We start from the raw sequence: 24,793 nt of genomic DNA, 5'->3' as shown, positions 1-24,793 counted from the left end.
TTTCTGTCACAAAAGCAAATATAATAGTCCAGTTGGAGGAAGGTAAAATATACATAATGATACATAGGTGATACAATCTCAGGAGTAGGTACGCGCTGCACAGGCTCAGAACTTAGTCATTTTCTTGTGTGTGTCCGCCTTTTTCTGCTCTTTTTGCAGAATCTTCTCTTGCTGCTGCAGATCTGCAAGCTCAGAGCGAGCGCTGGAGAGGCGGGACTCCAACTGCGTGCTTACGACGCTGTCCCTACAAGAAGATCAAGGAGACAAGTTGAAAAGATGCCTTGGCCATGTTGCTGCATCATTTCCTCTACTACTCGGAGAGGCCAATTTATGGACTAAAATGGAACAATTGTGACTTTCTAATGTACTTTCTGTTCAGTGGTGTACATATATCATAGGGCCCCACAGCAAAATGCCTCACCCCGAACACCATATTTCTCATTGCATTTTCACCAGACAACTGGCAGAAATACACTGATAAATAACCCCAAACACCTCGTGTCTTACTTCTCACTGCAGATCAGGGTTTTCCAACCTTTTCAGCCTTGGGAAATCTCAGGGTATCCCTCCAATAATAATTTTTTATTTATTTTTTACAAAACACCCAAAAAATACTTCTTAAAACAAGTACCGCATTAAAATGCAAACAAACATGACACTCCTATCTTGCACGTAAATGTCATAAAGAAATAAAACACTATAATATCATTATTACTCCCCCCCCCTTCATGAGATATATACAGTCCTGACCAAAAGTTTAAGACTACTTGAAAATTGCAAAAAATCATATTTAGCATGGCTGGATCTTAACAAGGTTCCAAGTAGAGCTTCAACATGCAACAAGAAGAAATAGGAGTGAGACTAAACATTTTTTGAGCATTCAATTTAATGAAAACAACGAATAAACTGAAACAGGCTGTTTTTCAGCTGATCAAAAGTTTAGGACCACACCTGCAAAAAAAAAAAAAAACTAAACCCCCCCCAAAACAGAAATCCAACTTCCAAACATGAACTCAGTAATGAGTAGCTCCGCCGTTATTGTTTATCACTTCAAACATTTGTTTTGGCATGCTGGATGCAAGCGTTTCCATGAGGCGAGTGGGAACATTTCTACAAGTGGTGAAGACAGCCGCACGAAGGCCGTCTACTGTCTGGAACGGCTGTCCATTTTTATAAACTTCCCTTGCCATCCGTCCCCAAAGGTTCTCAATTGGATTTAGATCAGGGAAACACGCAGGATGGGCCAAAAGAGTGATATTATTCTCCTGGAAGAAGTCTCTTGTCCTGCAGGCATTGTGTACTGTAGCGTTGTCCTGTTGAAAACCCCAGTCGTTACCACACAGACGAGGACATAGCCAGCGGCCGTTTGACGCCCCTGCACTTCCTGAAGCTCCATTGTTCCACTGAGGGAAAAAAAGCACCCCAGACCATTATGGTGCCCCCTCCACTGTGGCGCGTAGAAAACATCTAAGGTGGGATCTGCCTGTCATGCCAGTAACGTTGGAAACCATCAGGGACCATCAAGGTTAAATTTTTTCTCATCAGAGAATAAAACTTTCTTCCACCTTTGAATGTCCCATGTTTGGTGCTCTCTTGCAAAGTCCAAACGAGCAGTTCTGTGGCGTTCAAGGAGACGAGGTCTTTGAAGAAGTTTTTTTGTTTTTGAAGCCCTTCAGTCTCAGATGCCGTCTGATGGTTATGGGGCTGCAGTCAGCACCAGTAAGGGCCTTAATTTGGGTCGAGGATAGTCCAGTGTCTTGACGGACAGCCAATTGGATCCTCCGGCTCAGTGCTGATGAAATTTTTTTGGGTCTTCCACTTGACTTTTTTGTTCCATAACCCTCAGGATCATTTAAGAATTTAAGAAATTCCAAATGACTTTCTTACTGCGTCCCACCTCAGCAGCGATGGCGCGCTGTGAGAGAACCTGCTTATGCAGTTCAACAACCCGACCACATTCAAAAAGGGAGAGTTTGTTTGCCTTTACCATCACAACGTGTGACTACCCGACAGAAAATGACAATGAATTCACATCTTTGCACAGATTTGGCCTTTTAAAGGCATGTGGTCCTAAACTTTTGATCAGCTGAAAAACAGCCTGTTTCAGTTTATTCATTGTTTTCATTAAATTGAATGCTCAAAAAAATGTTTTGTCTCACTCCCATTTCTTCTTGTTGCATGTTGAAGCTTTACTTGGAACCTTGTTAAGATCCAACAATGTAAAATATGATTTTTTGCCATTTTTCAAGTGGTCTTAAACTTTTGATCAGGACTGTATATATCATTTCTAGCTGGAAAAAATTGACTTCAGATCATAAAAAAAAAAAAACTAAGAAAAAAACAATATATAGTGAGGAACATAAGTATTTGAACACCCTGCGATTTTGCAAGTTCCCCCACTTAGAAATCATGGAGTGGTGTGACATTCACATTGTAGGTGCATTCCCATAATAATTCAGGAAATCACATTGTATGGTTTTTAAAGAATGTATTTGTCTTGCACTGCTGAACATAAGTACAGTCCTGATCAAAAGTTTAAGACCTCTTGAAAAATGGCAAAAAATCATATTTTACATTGTTGGATCTTAACAAGGTTCCAAGTAGAGCTTCAACATGAAACAAGAAGAAATGAGAGCGAGACAAAACATTTTTTGAGCATTCAATAATTGAAAATAACGATTAAACTAAAACAGGCTGTTTTTCAGCTGATCCAAATTTTAGGACCACATGCCTTCAAAAGGCCAAATCTGTGCAAAGATGTGGATTCATTGTCATTTTCTGTCAGGTAGTCACACATTGTGATGGCAAAGGCAAACAAACTCTCCCTTTTTGAACGTGGTCGGGTTGTTGAACTGCATAAGCAGCCATCGCTGCTGAGGTGGGATGCAGTAAGACAGTCATTTGGAATTTCTTAAATGATCCTGAGGGTTTTGGAACAAAAAAGTCAAGTGGAAGACTCGCCCAAAAAAAACAAAAAAAACAACAACAAAAAAAAAACAACAATCAGCACTGAGCCGGAGGATACAATCAGCTGTCCGTCAAGACACTGGACGATCCTCGACCCAAATTAAGGCCCTTACTGGTCCTGAAGGCAGCCCCATAACCATCAGACGGCATCTGAGACTGAAGGGCTTCAGAAACAAAAAACGTCTTCAAAGACCTTGTCTCCTTGAACGCCACAGAACTGCTCGTTTGGACTTTGCAAGAGAGCACCAAACATGGGACATTCAAAGGTGGAAGAAAGTTTTATTCTCTGATGATAACATTTTTTAACCTTGATGGTCCTGATGGTTTCCAACGTTACTGGTGAGACAAGCAGATCCCACCTGAGACGTTTTCTATGCGCCACAGTGGAGGGGGCGCCATAATGGTCTAGGGTGCTTTTTCCTTCAGTGGAACAATGGAGCTTCAGGAAGTGCAGGGGCGTCAAATGGCCGCTGGCTATGTCCAGATGTTGCAGAGAGCATTCCTCATGACTGAGGGCCCTCGTCTGTGTGGTAACGACTGGGTTTTTCAACAGGACAACGCTACAGTACACAATGCCAGCAAGACAAGGGACTTCTTCCAGGAGAATAACATCACTCTTTTGGCTCATCCTGCGTGTTTCCCTGATCTAAATCCAATTGAGAACCTTTGGGGATGGGTGGCAAGGGAAGTTTACAAAAATGGACAACAGTTCCAGACAGTAGATGGCCTTCGTGAGTCCGTCTTCACCACTTGGAGAAATGTTCCCACTCGCATCATGGAAACGCTTGCATCAAGCATGCCGAAACGAATTTTTGAAGTGATCAACAATAACGGCGGAGCTACTCATTACTGAGTTCATGTTCGGAAGTTCGATTTCTGTTTTGGGGGGGGGTTGGTCCTCATTCCCTCAGTCAGAGCATTGAAGATGGGACGTGGCTGGGTCTTTCAACATGGCAACGACCCGAAGCGCACAGCCAGGGTTACCAAGTGGCTCCGTAAGAAGCATATCAAGGTTCTGGAGTGGCCTAGCCAGTCTCCAGACCTAAATCCAATAGAACATCTTTGGAGGGATCTGAAACTCCGTGTTGCTCAGCGACAGCCCGAAGCCTGACAAATCTAGAGGAGATCTGTGTGGAGGAGTGGGCTAAAATCCCTGTTGCAGCGTGTGCAAACCTGGTCAAGAGCTTTAGGAAACGTTTGACCTCTGTAATTACAAAAAAAGGTTTCTGTACCAAATATTAACACAGATTTTCTCAGGTGTTCAAATACTTATGTTCAGCAGTGCAAGACAAATACATTCTTTAAAATAAAAAAAACATACAATTTTTTTTTATTTTTTTTATTCTGTCTCAGAGTGGGAATGCACCTACAATGTGAATTTCAGACCCCTCAAGTATTTCTGAATGGGAGAACTTGCAACATCGCAGGGTGTTCAAATACTTCTGTTCCTCACTGTATACTTACCTCCATGGTCCCTCCCGAACTGCACACGCACACTGACAATGAATATCCTGACGCTGATTATGATGTGCCGCACCGCATACAATGTTTCGATGAATCCAGTGTCAGGACAATGAATAGGCCCAGACTGAGGAAAAGCAACGCTTCTACTTTCCTAAACGGAATATCGTGGCACCCCGTGGCATGTTCTGCCACCTGCTCGATTGGTAATCGCTAATGTACATGATAGAACTGTCTGCCTGCAGCCACCACTAGCGGAAGCTTTATACATACAGTTACCACTGCACTCAATGGAGGCTTCCCCCCTAGTGCTGTCCTGCACTAAAGTCCTATAGCAGACGCATGGTCTGCCTCCATGGTGTGTACGCCACTGTTTCTGTTTCAATTTCTCACCATTTTCAAGATCTCTGATTGCTGGGAGTGCACGTCTGTACAGACATAATATTTTTCACAGATGAGGGATTATTACAATTGTATCCAATTGAGACAATCCTTTACACCAGTCTCTCTCCTGTCCCCAGGACTACATGATTGCTTAACTATAATTGGGACCAGCAGAGATCCGGTCGCAACCAGGCAAATATGTCGAGAATAGAAACAGACTACCGGTTCTCACCAACACTAGTGTAAAACTAGCCTAAAAGCAAGTGAGGAAGTTCTCAGTGGATCAGTATGAATTGACATTAGAGTGGGAAAAATCGAGCGATCGGTGCTAGACTAGCCAGGACCAACTTCATCCCCTCTTGGCATCAGTTTACTCCATGGCAGGAGGGCACTTTTAGAAGAATAATGCACCAAGCCACAAGGGTCATATAGTCATGGATTGGTTCCATGACAGCGAGTTGGCATTCAGTCCACAGATCTTAATCCTACAGAGCAGGGGTCAGCAACCTTTGGCACTCCAACTACAACCCCCAGCATGTACACTTGCTCTGCTGTTCTTGTAACTCCTATACAAGTGAATGGAGGATTCTGGGAGTCGCAGTTTCAGACTATCTGGAGTGCCGGGGGTTGCTGATGGCTGTTGTAGAGCCTCTCTTGAGATGAGGTAATCCTGTCTGCGGGAACCAATACTCCTGGAGAACCATTACAACACCTAGTAGAATCTATACCAGCATGAACTGCTGTGGATCTAGAAGACCAAGGCTGTCCAGTATGCTATTAGATGGGTGTCTATAATTAAGTGCTACTTCAATGTATTGGGCAAGCCCCCCCAAGGACCAATGGGTGTATTAACTTACCACTTCTGCAGGAGCAATGTGAAGTTACAGCGTTTCTAAACCCAGTCACTCTGTTTCCATCATGACAATTACAATGACCTGGCATACACATTGGCAGACATACTAAGCTTACAAGCCAAGGGTCCCTGGCAAGTATGCCATGCGGTTACCAGCAGCCACACTGTCATTTATACTATATACTGTAAGCTAATAATTTTGATTTACCTCCCCACGTTACGTGCCAGAGCCTCAGCCATCCTCCCAATATCCCTCTGCTTCTGCTGGATCTTCTCAGTCATCTGAGCTACTGCAATGTTCAATGCCCGCTTGCTGTCCTTGCTGGCATTATACATTTCTTTGCCTTTCCTCTCGATGCTGGTCTCTGCCACCTGGCTAGGAACTGACTTGTGTTCCAGTTTCTCATTTAAGAAGTCAAATATATTGCGTGGAGCACTGGTGCTCTTCCCAGCTCTTGGTGGCTTGGATTGGCGCTTCTTCTTGGTTTTGGACAGGGACTTCACCCCTTTAACCTTTCGCTGCTGCAATTCTAAGCACTGATCCAGGGATTTGCCTTTAGGTAGCACCATTGCCTGAACAGGCTCCACTCGACCCTCAGAATTCTTCCCAAGACCTAAAAAGTATAGATAAAATATATGATCCGTCATATATCTTTAAAAAGAATCTTCATATAAAAGAGAGGATAAAAAATAAAATTTAAATAAAAATGATATTATCCTTCGGGCGGACATAAACACGCCTCTAAGTTCTTTTTATCAAGTATCTTAATTTGATTTGTGCAAGCAGTGAAACAAAGGGACAATTGTATATGCAAAAATATATAATCGTTTATTATAAAAAACAAAGAATATAAAATCTATACAATTGTAAAACAAATTATAAAGTTACAAAATAATACCCACAATGTACCACACGGTGGTGCTAACACACCCCCATCTGATCAGCACAGTATGATTTAGTGATTTATGACAACCATTGTCATAGTTTTAACAAACAGACTCATATACCAAGAAAAACTTCTTGGTATATGAGTTTATCAAACAGGCTATAGCAATAAAACACGGATTATACAGGAAAATAACTGTTATCCCTTGACTCAAAAATATATGATATTAATATGATAAAATATTCCGTTCGGCAATCAGACTATAGAAAAAAAAAATTCCAAGGGTTTTAGTCCTCTTTTCAAATAATGTCAGATCTTCCATTAACAATATGCATCTTTGCTAAGAGAATAATCAGCATTATGGAGGCACCTAACACTATATGTTCCCACAGTATGGGAACTCTTGGCTATATACCGAGAGAAATATCTTATTAATATCACGAGCAGTAAACGAAATATACTTTACTGGGTCAAAGGTAGACAGAGTTCAGATGGGACCAGTTCTGAAGAACTTTCCTAGTAATCCCAAAAATAATCCAAGTTTCTTCTGGTAAAGTTTTCTTTTTAATTGAATGAATGGATGGATGGATGGATCTATGGCTTAATATGGATCTCTATGGATCCGCACACGAGTAATTATTCCCGCCCTTATCTAAGAATCATCCCCTTTAGATTAGGGATTCCCAATCAGGTAAGGTGTGTGTATTCGCATGCTAATAACACCATGATGTCATATTAACTCCTAATATGGTATAGAACAAATAATGCTAAATAATATAATATTGTCCATCTGCCTCCAGGTGGCACTGCGGTACTGCAGATGAACATCACAACTTTTAAGCATTAAAACTAAATATCTAATAATATTTTCACATGACCTCCTTGACCTTCTTAATATACATCATTGAGGAAGGTCTTTTCCTGACACTTTTAACTACCTATATCCTGGACTTGTTGGAGTTGGCTGTCTTCTCCTATCTTTTTGAAATATAGGTTGACTTGATGAAAATGTTATATAACGGCTTTGATGCTTGGCATCGGAACTTGTACATTTCACTTATCTACATCCATGAATAACTATTGTTTTGAAATAACATTTACTCTTCTCAGAAATCCAATTAACAAACTTACTTCTTGTTACTTCATGTTTCTGTACCTTCTAAATGATAAATACATAGTATAATATCTATATAAATCAATACATTGTTACACATACATAACACATTATATGAATTATTGATTAACATATGTTGTAAAATAAATATACCATACAGAGATATATAATTATGAATATATAAATTGAACCTGATACAGCAGTTGTGCCTCAAGGATATGAACCCTTATCACGTCATGGCTTATCCATGAAACAACCTTGTTCCCTCCAGACAGACATGTCTTAGGAGTTGGCATACTCCCCATAGATAAACCCATATCCTTAGCAATAACTTTTAAATAAAATGTCAGTTTATGTTCACAATTATTTTTATATAAACTGAACTTGCCATGAACTCATCTTAGCTTCCTCAGCCACATAATATAATTTTGGTTCAGGCTGATTTAATTCTTAAAGGCAATGAGATGAGCATTCATTTTGATTATAATGTCATTAGATAATATTGTATACGTATGAAAATGCACAGATCAGGGCCCATAACTGGAATTTACCCAAGAGTCCAGCACTCAGTATCTCCTAAAGATAGTGAAGCTCCTCATGCCCGTGCTGGTACTGCAAAGCCCACACCTTAATGTCAGTGCTGCAGTGATGTGCTGACAGTACAGCGCTGGTATGTACACGTTGACAGCAATGTGCCTGGCTGGAGCTAGCAGCTAAATTGTAGAAAAAGCAGAAAACAGGCACTGATAGTCACCATAAAATGCAATGTTAAACCAGGTACAACGTCTTGCAGGACTAGCTCAGTTCAATGTAATGAGATCTTTCACTTTGCGATTCATTGCTTCACCCTGGAGAAAAAGTACTTTGAATACATAAGCAAATTAGCAGTTAAGTGCACCAAGGGCGGGCCCAAGCCACTGTGTGCATTATACTTAGCGTTACCGCCTGATTACCCAGGGGCAGAGTAGCAACAATCCAACTTTCCTGTGAATTCTTGTTACAGCGAAGTCACTGCATTATTGCACAACCGTATAAGGTGAGCAGTTCTCTCACCACCCATTATAACAATTATATATACCGTACCGTATATACGTACAATATTATAGCACCATTTATTCCATGGCACTATACGCATTAAAAAGAGGTGTACATACATAAAACAAGTACGACAAGCATGAACAAGATAATTTACAAACTGGTACAGAAGTAGAGGATCCTGCCCACGAGAGCTTACAATCTACAAAGGATGGGGAAGGGATACAGTAGGTGAGGGTAAAGCCGGTAATTCCGCGATATAGTGACAGCAGCTTAAAGTGGTGGGTTTTCAGGTTTCTTTTAAAAGTTTCTACTGTAGGCGAGTCTGATATGTTCCAGAGTACAGGTGATGCATGGGAGAAACCTTGGAGGCGATTGTTGGAAGAGGAGATATGAGGGGAGTAGAAAAGGAGGTCTTGTGAGGATCGGAGATTGGGTGTATGAAGGTACCGGGAGATCAGGTCACAGATGTATAGAGGGGACAGGTTGTTAATAGCCATGTATGTTATAGTTAGTGTTTTGTGCTAGCTTCTCTAGGCATTGGGGAGCCAGTAAAGGGATAGACGGAGACACGAGTCAAAGGAGTAAAAGGTGGAGAGATGGATTAGTTGGACAGCAGAGTTGAGGATAGAATGGAGAGGTGCGAGAGTGCTAGATGGGAGGCCACAGAAGAGGATGTTGCTGTAGTCTAGACGGGAGATGATGAGGGCATGTACAAGCATTTTTGCAGACTCTGGAGGAATGGTCGAGGAATGTGCAGATCTGTGAGAGAGATATTTTTGAGGTGGCAGGAGGTCAGGAAAGGGCTTGGATGTGTGGTTTGAAGGAAAGAGCACCATCAAAGATTACTCCCAAGGCTGAAGACTTGTGGGAACAAGGAGAGCATGCAGTCATTGACTTCAATAAATGGGTCTGTATGTATATATATATATATATATATATATATATATATATATATTTATATTTATATATTAACCACCTCCCGACCGCTGTACGCAGATATGCGTCCGGGAGGTGGTTGCTTTACTCCTCCTGGACGCATATACGCGTCATCTCGCGAGACGCGAGATTTCCTGTGAACGCGCGCACACAGGCGCGCGCGCTCACAGGAACGGAAGGTAAGCGAGTGGATCTCCAGCCTGCCAGCGGCGATCGCTCGCTGGCAGGCTGGAGATCCGAATTTTTTAACCCCTAACAGGTATATTAGACGCTGTTTTCATAACAGCGTCTAATATACCTCCTACCTGGTCCTCTGGTGGTCCCTTTTGTTAGGATCGACCACCAGAGGACACAGGTAGGTCAGTAAAGTCGCACCAAACACTACACTACACTACACTCCCCCCCCCCCCCCCCCCCGTCACTTATTAACCCTTTATGAACCCCTGATCACCCATAATCACCCCATATAAACTCCCTGATCACCCCCCTGTCATTGATCACCCCCCTGTCAGGCTCCGTTCAGACGTCCGTATGATTTTTACGGATCCACGGATACATGGATCGGATCCGCAAAACGCATACGGACGTCTGAATGGAGCCTTACAGGGGGGTGATCAATGACAGGCGGGTGATCACCCATATACACTCCCTGATCACCCCCCTGTCATTGATCACCCCCCCTGTAAGGCTCCATTCAGACGTCCGCATGTGTTTTGTGGATCCGATCCATGTATCCATGGATCCGTAAAAATCATGCGGACATCTGAATGAACCCCTGATCACCCCATATAAACTCCCTGATCACCCCCTGTCATTGATCACCCCCCTGTAAGGCTCCATTCAGACGTCCGCATGATTTTTACGGATCCATGGATACATGGATCGGATCCGCAAAACACATGCGGACGTCTGAATGGAGCCTTACAGGGGGGTGATCAATGACAGGCGGGTGATCACCCATATACACTCCCTGATCACCCCCCTATCATTGATCACCCCCCTGTAAGGCTCCATTCAGACGTCCGCATGTGTTTTGTGGATCCGATCCATGTATCCATGGATCCGTAAAAATCATGCGGACATCTGAATGGAGCCTTACAGGGGGGGTGATCAGTGACAGGGGGGTGATCAGGGAGTCTATATGGGTGATCACCCCCCTGTCATTGATCACCCCCCTGTAAGGCTCCATTCAGACGTCCGCATGTGTTTTGCAGATCCGATCCATGGATCCGTAAAAATTATACGGACGTCTGAATGGAGCCTTACCAGGGGGGTGATCAATGACAGGGGGGTGATCAGGGAGTCTATATGGGTGATCACCCCCCTGTCATTGATCACCCCCTGTAAGGCTCCATTTAGACATTTTTTTGGCCCAAGTTAGCGGAAATTTTTTGTTTGTTTTTGTTTTTTCTTACTAAGTCTCATATTCCACTAACTTGTGTCAAAAAATAAAATCTCACATGGACGCACCATACCCCTCATGGAATCCAAATGCGTAAACATTTTTAGACATTTATATTCCAGACTTACTCACGCTTTAGGGCCCCTAAAAAGCCAGGGCAGTATAAATACCCCACATGTGACCCCATTTCGGAAAGAAGACACCCCAAGGTATTCCGTGAGGGGCATATTGAGTCCATGAAAGATTGAAATTTTTGTCCTAAGTTAGTGGAAAGTGAGACTTTGTGAGAAAAAAACTTAAAAAAAATCAATATCCGCTAACTTATGCAAAAAAAAAAAATATTTCTAGGAACTCGCCAGGCCCCTCATTGAATACCTTGGGTGTCTTCTTTCCAAAGTGGGGTCACATGTGGGGTATTTATACTGCCCTGGCTTTTTAGGGGCCCGAAAGTGTGAGAAGAAGTCTGGGATCCAAATGTCTAAAAATGCCCTCCTAAAAGGAATTTGGGCCCCTTTGCGCATCTAGGCTGCAAAAAAGTGTCACACATGTGGTATCGCCGTACTCAGGAGAAGTTGGGGAATGTGTTTTGGGGTGTCATTTTACATATACCCATGCTGGGTGAGAAAAATATCTTGGTCAAATGCCAACTTTGTATAAAAAAATGGGAAAAGTTTTCTTTTGCCAAGATATTTCTCTCACCCAGCATGGGTATATGTAAAATGACACCCCAAAACACATTCCCCAACTTCTCCTGAGTACGGCGATACCAGATGTGTGACACTTTTTTGCAGCCAAGGTGGGCAAAGGGGCACATATTCCAAAGTGCACCTTTCGGATTTCACAGGCCATTTTTTTTTACAGATTTTGATTGCAAGGTACTTCTTACACATTTGGGCTCCTAAATTGCCAGGGCAGTATAACTACGCCACAAGTGACCCCATTTTGGAAAGAAGACACCCCAAGGTATTCCGTGAGGGGCACGGCGAGTTCCTAGAATTTTTTATTTTTTGTCACAAGTTAGCGGAAAATGATGATTTTTCTTTTTTTTTCTTTTTTCCTTACAAAGTCTCATATTCCACTAACTTGCGACAAAAAATAAAAAATTCTAGGAACTCGCCGTGCCCCTCACGGAATACCTTGGGGTGTCTTCTTTCCAAAATGGGGTCACTTGTGGGGTAGTTATACTGCCCTGGCAATTTAGGGGCCCAAATGTGTGAGAAGAACTTTGCAATCGAAATGTGTAAAAAATGACCGGTGAAATCCGAAAGGTGCACTTTGGAATATGTGCCCCATTGCCCACCTTGGCTGCAAAAAAGTGTCACACATCTGGTATCGCCGTACTCAGGAGAAGTTGGGGAATGTGTTTTGGGGTGTCATTTTACATATACCCATGCTGGGTGAGAGAAATATCTTGGCAAAAGACAACTTTTCCAATTTTTTTATACAAAGTTGGCATTTGACCAAGATATTTTTCTCACCCAGCATGGGTATATGTAAAATGACACCGCAAAACACATTCCCCAACTTCTCCTGAGTACGGCGATACCAGATGTGTCACACTTTTTTGCTGCCAAGGTGGGCAAAGGGGCACATATTCCAAAGTGCACCTTTCGGATTTCACCGGTCATTTTTTTACACATTTCGATTGCAAAGTTCTTCTCACACATTTGGGCCCCTAAATTGCCAGGGCAGTATAACTACCCCACAAGTGACCCCATTTTGGAAAGAAGACACCCCAAGGTATTCCGTGAGGGGCATGGCGAGTTCCTAGAATTTTTTATTTTTTGTCGCAAGTTAGTGGAATATGAGACTTTGTAAGAAAAAAATAAAAATAAAAAATCATCATCATTTTCCGCTAACTTGTGACAAAAAATAAAAAGTTCTATGAACTCACTATGCCCATCAGCGAATACCTTAGGGTGTCTACTTTCCGAAATGGGGTCATTTGTGGGGTTTTTCTACTGTCTGGGCATTGTAGAACCTCAGGAATCATGACTAGTGATGAGCGAACTTCTGTTTTAAGTTCGGCGTCTAAAGTTCGGGTTTGGATTAGCGGAGAATCCCGATATGGTTCCCGATATGGATTCCGACTTCCATTGTGGTCCGTGGTAGCGGAATCAATAATGGCCGATTATTGATTCCGCTACCACGGACCACAACGGAAGTCGGAATCCATATCCGGATCCAGATCGGGATTCTCCGCTAATCCAAACCCGAACTTTAGACGCCGAACTTAAAACAGAAGTTCGCTCATCTCTAATCATGACAGGTGCTCAGAAAGTCAGAGCTGCTTCAAAAAGCGGAAATTCACATTTTTGTACCATAGTTTGTAAACGCTATAACTTTTACCCAAACCATTTTTTTTTGCCCAAACATTTTTTTTTTTATCAAAGACATGTAGAACTATAAAGTTAGCGAAAAATTTATATATGGATGTCGTTTTTTTTGCAAAATTTTACAGCTGAAAGTGAAAAATGTCATTTTTTTGCAAAAAAATCGTTACATTTCGATTAATAACAAAAAAAGTAAAAATGTCAGCAGCAATAAAATACCACCCAATGAAAGCTCCATTAGTGAGAAGAAAAGGAGGTAAAATTCATTTGGGTGGTAAGTTGCATGACCGAGCGATAAACGGTGAAAGTAGTGTAGTGCCGAAGTGTAAAAAGTGCTCTGGTCATGAAGGGGGTTTCAGCTAGCGGGGCTGAAGTGGTTAAGAAGGTACAAGGAATCATCGTGGATGATAGGTACGTGTCACCGAGGTTCCTGGCCTCGGTGGAGTAAGAGCCGTTTTTTATGTGTCAGCTGTTTGACACCTTGATACTTAGTATGGCTGTAATAGCTGATCCGGGACGGCTCTTACTGGGAGTAGTCAAAGTGCTGGGTGTCATTTAGGCATTTCCTGAGTAGGTGCCTTGAAAGCACAAAAAATGCAGCCAATATATAACACAGAGCTCTTACAGGACAAGGCCAGATAAATGTACATCTCCACAACACTCACCTTTGCCTAGCTCGTACCCCATACGAGCCATGAGTTTGGACCCCATCCCACGAGTATGAGCCTCCCATCCTCCAAATTCAGAGCTGCAGGGTGTAACCCCAACTTCTCCATTGTCTAAGAGCACTGCAAGACAGAGAAAGGAGTCTATAATACATGTGTAGAAAGACGGACTGTGAACAGTTGAAGGGGTTGGCAGAATGGGTAAAAAATAAATGAAGCATTACTCCCCTACTGATAGCCTGCCAAAACTGTTACTGGTTCCCTTTTGGTCTCCATTTCATGGTCCAGTCTCGACACAGAGGAAATAACCAGAAATGCCTGCTCAACTAATGTGTGTCCAGATTGCATCAGCAAGTGAGGACGAGCAGTGATCCGATAGATATCTGAATGGCTGTGGCAGGAGACTGCGAGATGCAATGATTCTTGATTGATGAATGATTATTTAATTTTTTTTAACTTATTTTTAACATATTCTGCCCCTTTTCTAAAAAGTTTTATCCTGCCGTCAAACCCCTTTGAAGGGGTAGCCCGATTGTATGTGACTGAAGCTTGTAGGGGTTGTCCGGGCTCTAGATATTGCTGACCTTTCTTTAGGATAGGTCACCAATACCAGATTGTTGGGGTCTGCCACCTGGCACCCCCACCGATCAGCAGCCAGTAACATCAGAAATTACACTTCAATAGGAGCTGAGCTGCATGACCATTTTACAGCTGATAGACTCTCCTTCTTCGAGCTCCATCCACTGTGTAATTTCCAGTCACGATGGCTGCTGCGGTGATCTAGAGCCCGGATTACACCTTCATTCAAAAAGATACAAGACGGATCCCTCTGTCCGCATGACAAGAGGAGAGACGGATCCGTTCTTGCAATGCATTTGTGAGACGGATCCGGATCCGTCTCACAAATGCTTTCAGTCACATCAAAATCGGCGGATCCGGCGGGAAGTTCCATCGTTGGAACTTCCCGCCGGATCACACTGTGGGAAGTGTGAAAGTAGCCTAAACAGCACAAATATCTCTTCTGTTCCTAGGGTTTGTTACAATGTATCAGTCCAGGTAAAATGTATGAGTCTGGAGTCCAGGCTGTTTATCTCACAAAAGATTATCTAAACTGGATACAATTGAAACAAACCCTCACCCCTGTGAGAAGTATATGGCAAGGACAAATTTACAGCTGTTACATTCGCTGACAGCAAACAAAGATCTTGCAAACAGTAAGGAACTGAAATACAAAGGGTATTATAAAAGTTGCTGAAAATGTCTGCATACAGTGATTAAAGGGGTTGGCCCATGTCAAACATTGATGGTATACTGCTATGATGTGCCACCAGTGTCAAATAGGTGCAGGTCCCACCTCTGGTACCCACACCCATCTGTAGAATGGAGCTCCTAAAGTGAAGGAGGGCGCACCACACAAGCAGGGCTGCCCTCCATTCACTTCTAAGGGAGTGCCAAAATTGCCTAGGCTATTTCTGGAACTCCCATAGAAATGAATGGAAAGGCGGCTGCGCTTGCAGGATGCCCTCTACGTTCACTTGTGGGAAACTCTGCAAAAAGCTTAGCATACTCGCTCAGCTGTTTTCAGAACTATAGAAGTGAATGGAGAGCACACAGCACATGCACTGTGCCCCCTCCTTTGCTTTGGGTGCCCTGCACCTATCTGACATTGGCGGCAATTTCCGGTAATATGCCATCAAAGTCCTCTTTAAGCTTTATTTACAACTGGAGAACCTATTTAAAGCAAGAGATAGGGTCACATTTACCTCGAGCATACCCAGAATCCTCCGCTCCTAAGTCCTCGTCATCCGAGGATGAACTGTCGTTATCCCGCAGAGGGGGAATAATGGCATCGGCTTCTAGAACCGCATCTTTCAGCAGCACAGAGTCAAATTTCACCGTGTAGAAGTTGTCGTCTATATCTGAGGGACCGAGGTGACAATGAATGTGTGGCTCACAGCACAGACATTAGGTTGTGCTGTGACATGACTTAGCTTTTACCTGTGATTCGTGCTGGGTACCAGATGCTATCATTGTGCCTGGCAAGGCAGGGGGTATCAATCCTTAGATTGCCAAGATCTGGCTCTTCAAAGACCTGGAGTTCACTGATGGACACAACTTGTCCATGGGAAAACCTAAGCACAATAAAAAAAAAAAGGGTGATAAAACCCCCAGCCACCCCTTTACTAGTCAACGCCAGAAGCCACATGTAGTTCAGCTCCCGGCACTAGAAGACCACACCATTGCCCACTGTAAACCAATGAATGGTGTGGGCACCTAGCCAGGCAGAGACACGCCACCACTGCAAACAGCTAAACAAGGGGCATCCAGCAATGACACCCCATGGAATCAGTTTACAGGAAACTCAATATGAGCAGGACGGAAGGGGTGGGGGTTTGTCGGTTTGCACATTTCCAGTTACCTGCAGTTCTCGTTAAAGAGGCACTTTCCGTCCAGGAAGTAGGGACATGGCTTCATAGCCTTGTGCGTGGGGTAAAGATACAGAACCCGAACACCAGCACCTCCATCTTCCATCTTCTCTGAGCCCACTACCATAGCGTTGTGATATTCTAATGTCCCCCACGTGCTGTAATAAGGGGCTTTCACTTTCATTCCGCTGATTTCTTCTTCTTCTTCATCCTCCTCTTCTTCCTTTTCCTCCTCGGAATTAAGATCCGCAGTCTCCACAGATTGGCCCTCATTGCTTACCTCTCCGACTGCCTTCTTGAAGGCCTCATACTCATCATCTTGAGATGATGAGGATGATGGTTCCCCCAGAGCAGATAGAAGGTTGGACTTTTGTACAGACAACAAGCTGGACTCTGTCAGTTCTATGAGCTGCTGTAAATCGCCCTCTAGTTGGATGAGGTCCGCCTTCTGTGACGGGTCCACGTCACCATGGAGGTTGAGCTTGACCTGCTCTAGCTGAGCTCTGTAGGTCTGTAGGGCAGAGACCAGACTGTCTTCATCCATGGTTCCCTGCAACAAGATGATCCACAGATCTGTAGGTGCAAACATCAAAATGAACCCTGATGCTGATCAACTTAAATTTCGAGGGGCTGTCCTTTCCCCTAATTAGTCAAGAGCAGCATTTAGTAATAACCATACTGTATTTTTTTTTAAATGGAGGAGGGATTAATAAATTCGCTACTGACAGTGGTGGTCACCTAATTTGATGACTATGCAGCAATGCATTATGGTTCAGAATTTCAGAACCATAAGAGAAACGAACCTGGAGGAACACTGGGCCCCCAAGCAGTTTAGGAGGGTCACAAATATTCAATTGTCTGGGCTTCAAAGCAACTTATAAGATACAGAGATTGCCTCAAAGGGAGCACTTTAAGCTGTCAGCGCATGCTAGGACTAGTAGTTCTACGTCAGGTGCCTGACTATAAAACTGCACATTTTACACAATATATACGTAAATGAAGCCCTTCTAAACCGTTGTAATTCTTACCGGCCTTCTACAAAGACGCCATACCGGCTTGATGACGTCACTGCTCTCAGCGCTCCGCCCCAGACATGGCCGCTGCCATTTTGGCGTGGACCATTCGGCATTTCCTCACAGCCGCTTATTTTTCATTAGCTATCATTACGCCCGTATCATTGTTCTAGAAAGGTTTTGTATCTCACACAATAAAGTGGAAAATTCGTTCGTATGCCGCTAGAATTGTGGGGTCCGTTTGCCACACACAAGATGGCCGACGCGGTTTCACGGAAACATTAGATATCCCAAGAAGCATTGCGCGCGGCGGAACTTGTTGTTGGCCGACAGAGACCTGAGTGAGGTTGATGGGAAAGAGGAGGTGAGATTGGGGCGATGAGGGGCGGAGCTGCCTCTGGAGGGGGGCACTTACTTTACTGTATAGGGAGGGGAAAGAACTGAGCTTTGTGCTTATATAATCAGGGTCCTGCTCCTGGGGGGAGACATCTGTCAGTTCTTTATGGTATTTAGGGGGGGGGGGTCAGCTCTACAATTCAGGGGACTAGTCTAGAGGAATTGGGCAGTGGGTCTCCTCAGTTCTGCGTGGCCGCCATGGTATGGTCCAGCGGGGATCATTCCGGTGAGATGTATACAGGATGGTTCGGTCTGCGTCCATTTGGGGGGGGATTAGCTGGTTACAGATCAATGTGGAATCAGGCTGTAGTCTAGGAGGGGGGCGCAGATAACTTTGGTTCTGAGTGATTTGGTTTTGGGGGGTGGGGGCGATGGTGTTTGCATTGGGGTGTACAGGGTTGTATGACCGCCCTGGGGTTCTTTTTCCAAGGGACTACTTTAAAATAGTGTAGACCGGGTAATGGCAGTGTGCGTTAGCCAATTAGACGCTTCCACTCGACACCAGAAATCCTTGTTTGTCAGCAGCACGTCGCCTTGTGTAATTAAGATGCGCAGCCGGTAGATAATGGAAGTGTAGGGGGAGGAATGATCGTACTAGTGATGACTTCTGCATGTAACGACATTGCCCGCTCTATCGGCCGGTGTAATATGGCTGGAGCTACACAGCGACTCTGGCTCTGCCGCGCTAAGACTGCAGCATCACAATCCTACGGTACATTAGCGATGAGTGAATTGATTCGTATCAATCGAATTTAATAAATAAAGTAAAAAAATCAGCCTCCGTGAGCCCGCTGCCGAAGAGACTCCCCCTTGGTTGTCAGGACCAGACATCCCACCTGGCCCTGTCAAGCTTGCGCCTGCGCAGAGGCTCTGCTGCTACCTGAGCAGCACAGATACTCTGAGTAATGACGTGGCGCGTGATGTCTAAGCCTGTCAATTAAGGGGGAGGGGGAAGTCGATTGAGCAGCGGACCAGCCCCTCACTGCTCAAGGAGGGTAATTTTTGTACGAATACACACAATTTGTCACAACTCAACTGTTGCAAATAAAATCCAGCAGGTACGGCTTTCCTGCCGCTGTGAAGTGCAGATGCATCCTCCCGGATTTTCGTTATGCTGTAATGCGCATGCCCAAAGTCGCCCTGTAGCCCCAGCCTAAAGAGGCAGAGCTGCAGTGTAAAGCTGGGGTGCTCAACCTGTGGCCCTTCAGCTGTTGTAAAACGACAACTCCCACCATGCCCTGCGGCAGGCTCATAGCAGTAGGCTGTCTTGGAATGCTGGGAGTTGTAGTTTTGCAACAGCTGGACGGCCGCAGGTTGGGCATCCCTGGTGTAAAGCATGGACTAAGCGTCTGAAGATCGTGGAGGTGGATTTCGAGTAGACAGTGCACCTAAACTGAAGTCACTGATCACAGCTGATAGCTAGTGGTAACAAGCTGCAGTATAAGGGTACTTTCAGACTAGCGTTTTTCTTTTCCGGCACAGAGTTCCGTCCTAGGGGCTTTATACCGGAAAATAACTGATCCGTTTTATCCCCATGCATTCTGAATAGAGAGCAATCCGTTCAGGATGCATCAGGATGTGTTCAGTTCAGTCTTTTTGACTTTTCAGGACGGAGATAATACCGCAGCATGCTGCAGTTTTCTCTCTGTCCAAAATTCCGGCATTAAAAATACCGCAATGCCGCATCCGTCCTTTGCGCAGACCTTTAATAATGTGAAAAAAAATGTCATACGGACAAACCGATCCGTTTCTAAACGGAGAGACGGATCCGTTCTTGCAATTCATTTATGAGACGGATCCGTCTACAAATGCTGAATGTTTGCATGCAGATTGCTGGATCCGGCAGGCAGTTTCGGAGACAGAACTGCTTGCCGGATCACTCTGCCACAAGTGTGAACGTAGCCTAAACATGGCCAACAGAGCAGCTGACAATACTCTGCTTATGTAGCAGAGGCCATGACTTGCTCATAAATTCTGAAGCTACATAATATAACTGCATGGATATTTTTACTGTAAGAAGGGTAATATTTCAGATTGCTGAACTTTTTAATTAGCTAATTAATACAGTGTTAACCCTATGTACTGCTCCCTACAGGTCACTATCATGTATACCTTGCTATCTGGGCTTTATAAGTACATGTTCCAGAAGGATGAGTACTGTGTCCTGATACTGGGACTGGACAATGCCGGCAAGACGGTGAGTTTTACACAGTGCTTTCCAGGATGACTCTGTGGTGGCTTTGGGGTGGCAGCACCAGCTGTCTATGGATGTATTGGGAGTCAGTGGGTATATTCTGGGTGGTAGTACCAGCAGTCTATGGGTGTATTAGGGGTGGCACAGGATCAGTGGGTAGATTCTGGGTGGTAGTACTAGCTGTCTATGGGTGTATTAAGGGTGGCATCGGATCAGTGGGTGGTAGTACCAGCAGTCTATGGGTGTATTAGGGGTGGCACAGGGTAAGTGGATATAGTCTGGGTGGTAGTACCAGCTGTCTATGGGTGTATTAGGGAGTCAGTGGGTATATTCTGGGTGGTAGTACCAGCTGTTTATGGGTGTATTAGAAGGTCAGTGGGTATATTCTGGGTGGCAACACCAGCTGTCTATGGGTGTACTAGCGGTCAGTGGGTATATGCTGGATGGTAGTACCAGCTGTCTATGGGTGTATTAGGGGTCATTGGGTATATTCTGGGTAATAGTACCAGTTGCCTCTATGTTCATTATGCAGTGGTGTCACCACAGGAATTTCAGACTTGCATTACCAGCTTTGGGAACAATAGGGATTACAGTGCAAGGCTGGGTCAGTGGTTGCACCAGCTTCTTATTCAGTAGGGGTGGCAATGAAACACTGGGTGAAAAATTATATCCACGGTGGTAGTGCCAATTGTTTCCTAGTATATTATTTTTGGCAGCCCCAGTCTAAGTCAGCAGGTGTATCGGGTTGTAGTACCAGCTGTGTCTTTGGGTATTCGGAGTGGTAGTACCAGTGTGGGTGAGTTGCTGAATCTTGGCATAATAGAAGAACAATAAGCGCTGGTTCACAGTTAACTTTTTTTTCCAGACATTTTTAGAACAGACCAAAATCCGATTCTGCCGCAACTACAAGGGCATGAGCCTCAATAAGATCACGACGACTGTGGGCCTGAACAGTAAGTAGAAAAAACACATGGGGAGGGTTCATCTGGGTATTGGGCATCAGTGTTGCTGTCCTGCACCCACACTTGTGTCTTCTCCCCTTTAGTTGGCACCATTGATGTGGGGAAGGTTCGGCTGATGTTCTGGGATCTCGGGGGGCAGGAGGAGCTTCAATCCTTGTGGGATAAGGTGAGATGTGCACATAACTGACCTCCAGACCAGAAATATACCCATAGAACCTGCAGAGTGCTAAACCTCACGTGGAGCTACAACCACAGGGGGCACTGCTGTAGGACTTCTCTAATACCCACATATCTTTCCTCTGTCTTCAGTACTACGCAGAGTCCCATGGGGTGATATATGTCATTGATTCCACTGATGAGATACGCCTGTCAGAGTCCAAACGGGCTTTCGGTAAGTCATGCCTCTCCGATACTGCATTGGGTCATGCGTGCAGCAGTTTGTACCATCTGTACTGTAGATCACTCCAGAATGGGAAACAAAGTCTACTCCACCTGCTGTGATAACACTGTAATGTGCATTGCTGCGAAGGGTCAACTTTGTACATTCCTTCCTGTGTTGCAGAGAAGATGATCAGCAGTGAAGCCCTAGAAGGTGTGCCCATCCTGGTCTTGGCAAATAAACAAGACGTGGAGGTAATTTGGGGAGGGTGAAATCGTTCAATACTTGCAACATTATGAGCCACATTATCGGACACTTATAACTAGAATACACCTCTATATTTTGGTGGGTGACTATCAAGGTGCAAGCTTTATGGCAATTTCTTGACTCTGACATTTAGCGTGTGATTACTTATGCCTGCCACTAGAGGGTGCTGTAACCTAACCTAAAATGAGATTTGTTTTAAATTATATGAGAAGCCTGACAATGGTGGATCTAATTGGGGTAGGACAAGTATCACCATATTTAACTGTTCCTCCCCATCTAGGACTGTCTTTCCATTCCTGATATCAAGACCGCCTTCAGTGACTGCATTAATAAGATTGGCAAGAGGGATTGCCTGACCCAGGCCTGCTCTGCCCTCTCCGGGTAAGGATTTGGAGTAAAATTCATGAATCAGTTTGGGTACAGAATTGTTGAAAATTGTCGATTGGCAGGGGAGTCCCACAACTGGGACCTATAACAATCCCAAGAATGGGGGTCCCAGATTCCCCTGTCTGAATGGAGCAGTTGTGTGCATGTCGATACACCTGTTCATTTGCAGACAGCGCTGTATCATTAGCATAAAGGTGAATGATGCTGTGGCCCGACGTGGACATTACGTCTTCATTCAATCGCTAGGTGTCTTAGTGATCTAGACTTAATGATCCAACATTTATCACCTAGCCTGTGGATACGTAATAAATGCTGTTCATGGAATAACTCCTTTAAGTTGCATCATGTTCAGGGGCAGACTGGCCCTAGACCCTTCAGGGAAATTTCCAGGTGGTCCAATGCCCAGAGGGCCGCCTGAGCCCTCCTCATGGCCGCCATCTGGGTACATAATGATCTGATGCCCTCGGCATTCATTAAAGGGCTTCTGTCACCCCCAAAACACAAATTATTATTTTTTGGGCTTGTTAAAATCCTTATTTAACGACTATTCCCTATATAGGACTCTTACCTTTGTCTGTGGCTTTGTTTCCTTAAAAATCGATCTTTTAAAATATGCAAATCACTTCACTACCAGCAAGTAGGGCGTCTACTTGCTGGTAGCCGCCGCAAAAAACCGCCCCCTTCTCCTGTTGACTGACAGGGCCAGCGAACGCTCTCCTCCTCCGGCTGGCCCTGTCAGCATTTCTCATTCGGCGCAGGCGCTCTGAGAGAAGGAGGCTCGCCTCCTCAGCACTTCCTCAGTGTTCCTTTTGGTGACGTCAAAAGCCACAGACAAAGGTAAGAGCCCTATATAGGGAATAGTCGTTAAATAAGGATTTTAACAAGCCCCCCCCCCAAAAAAAATTGTGTTTTGGGGGTGACAGAAGCCCTTTATTTGTAGAGGCATCAGGTGCCCTCCTGAATTCAACCATATTGCCATCCTCAGGACAGTGATACAGTTGAACACTGCGGTGAGGGCAGCAGTAGTTTTTGCTGCACGGTGGTATTTAGTTCTGCGGGGCGGTATTTTGTGCTCCACTACATTATTGCTGGGCCTATCTACTTGTGTTGCTCCACCTTCTGTCAATTTGGACTCTCCTACAACATGGGGCCACTTTACACATTTTAAGACCAATGGTTGTCTATGGGGCTATTCACACAACAGTTTTTTTTTTTAATTTTATGGCCAGTGAATAATGGACATCAAAAAATAGAACATGTTCTATCATGTCCGTTTTTCACTGACCTACTGCCCCCATACGAACATGGGTCAGTTTTTAACGTCCGTTTCTCAGAAAGTGAGAAAAACTTCAGTAAAAAATGGACGGTTTATCCTTGTGCATGTAGCCTTAGGTTACCAGTCTGTCCCTGATCATGTTTAATGCTTTGGTAACATCCAGAGCTGCATTCATAACCAGCCTGGGTTGGTATTAGCCATCAGACTGCATTTTCAGTGTCAGTAGTGCTTTATGGTACATGTCGACACCTGGCACTGTACAGTAAAAAATATAAATAATCTTCCACAATGCACTGCAGCAGAGTGCATTATAGTGCTGACGAATATGTCCCAGCTCGTGCTGAGCCAGCCGGATTGTAAATGCAGGTCTGGATGTGAATGGGTGATAACATACGAGGCGACACAAGATGGGTAAAGTCAAGTAAATGCAGCATCGCTCAAGGTTACAATCTTCAATCACCCTGAAATCTTCTCTCTTGCAGGAGGGGGGTGAATGAAGGCGTGGAGTGGATGGTAAAATGCGTCGTGAGGAACATTCACCGCCCCCCCAGAAAGAAGGACATCACATAGAGAGATGCTTCCATCAGCAGCAAGTCATGGGAGAGGAGGAGGAGGAGGATGATGCCCAGAGCTGTGAACACCCATCCAGCAGACTGGAATGTATATACACTCCTCCAGAAAAACGTGTAGATAATTTATATATAGAGATCTATTTATGTCCATCCTATGAACTCCACTTCGGGTGATGTAATCAGTATGGTGACAGTCTCTGTATAATCGCGCCTTTGTAATGGCTGCACGTGACCAAAGAGGAAGTTGCTGTGTACTGGTGGCTGCCACTGGAGAGAGTAGGAATCGTTTGTATTACTGGTTACTGCCACTAGAGGGAGTGTTCCTGTACTGCTGGCTGCCACTAGGAGGAGCACTTGTATTAAAACATCCTTATTATGTATTTGTTTAGTCTGCATTTCTTCAGCACGTACGCTTCCTTGTCCTGTAACTGCACTTATCACAGAAAATAGCAGACCAGTATTCTCCAGAAGAGATGAATTGCTTCAGTAGATCCTACTTGGTTTGCAAGTGTTTCTTTCTTTTTTTTTTTTTTTATTCTTTATTTATAAGTTTCAAGAATACTATAAAGCTTGCAACATGTTACATCACATATCACAAAAAGGCACAGTCGAAACCAGTCCGACATACTAACATGAGTAACACATTGATATCCTGACAATAGAGTCTGAATATACATGGCATACGATACCCATGACAGCGACCAAACAAAATAATAAAAAACATGGCAGACATAAGAAAAACTACACTCTAAAAGTAGCTAGTCTTGAGGTATTCCTATCAAGACACCAACACAGCAATAAGACTGACAAAAAGGAGAAGACACACCACATACGGGGGGGTGGGGGGGAGGGAAACAAATCCATCTAAAGGAGACTGAATA

At 44.2% G+C, this 24,793-nt stretch overlaps 2 protein-coding genes across 3 annotated transcripts; one reads left to right on the top strand and one right to left on the bottom strand.

Moving 5' to 3' along the window:
• Positions 1 to 6: 6 nt before the first annotated feature.
• ZGPAT (zinc finger CCCH-type and G-patch domain containing) lies at positions 7 to 17,612 on the bottom strand. Of its 2 annotated transcripts, none has more exons than XM_044298410.1 (7): positions 17,495 to 17,612; positions 16,460 to 17,016; positions 16,039 to 16,172; positions 15,804 to 15,959; positions 14,041 to 14,163; positions 5,874 to 6,279; positions 7 to 244 (listed from the first exon to the last, which is right to left on the bottom strand). In XM_044298410.1, the coding sequence occupies exons 2-7, from the start codon at positions 17,008 to 17,010 to the stop codon at positions 106 to 108; spliced, it is 1,509 nt and encodes a 502-aa protein (XP_044154345.1). In that variant the 5' UTR covers positions 17,011 to 17,016; positions 17,495 to 17,612; the 3' UTR covers positions 7 to 105. The 2 variants fall into 2 exon arrangements, with proteins under 2 accessions (XP_044154345.1, XP_044154346.1); XM_044298411.1 differs by having other exon boundaries at positions 16,460 to 17,039; positions 17,495 to 17,544.
• A 133-nt stretch (positions 17,613 to 17,745) lies between these two features.
• Positions 17,746 to 24,290, top strand: ARFRP1 (ADP ribosylation factor related protein 1). Its single transcript, XM_044298412.1, has 8 exons — positions 17,746 to 17,843; positions 19,971 to 20,072; positions 20,935 to 21,022; positions 21,115 to 21,197; positions 21,341 to 21,422; positions 21,594 to 21,664; positions 21,958 to 22,058; positions 23,823 to 24,290. Exons 2-8 carry the CDS (start codon positions 19,980 to 19,982, stop codon positions 23,908 to 23,910), a joined length of 606 nt encoding a protein of 201 aa, XP_044154347.1. The 5' UTR covers positions 17,746 to 17,843; positions 19,971 to 19,979; the 3' UTR covers positions 23,911 to 24,290.
• The last annotated feature ends 503 nt before the right edge of the window (positions 24,291 to 24,793 follow it).

The sequence above is a fragment of the Bufo gargarizans genome, chromosome 6 (assembly GCF_014858855.1).
Source record: "Bufo gargarizans isolate SCDJY-AF-19 chromosome 6, ASM1485885v1, whole genome shotgun sequence".
Lineage (NCBI taxonomy): Eukaryota > Metazoa > Chordata > Amphibia > Anura > Bufonidae > Bufo > Bufo gargarizans.
The sequence above is the reverse complement of the archived record's forward strand: the minus strand, read 5'-3'. Positions and strand labels throughout refer to the sequence as shown.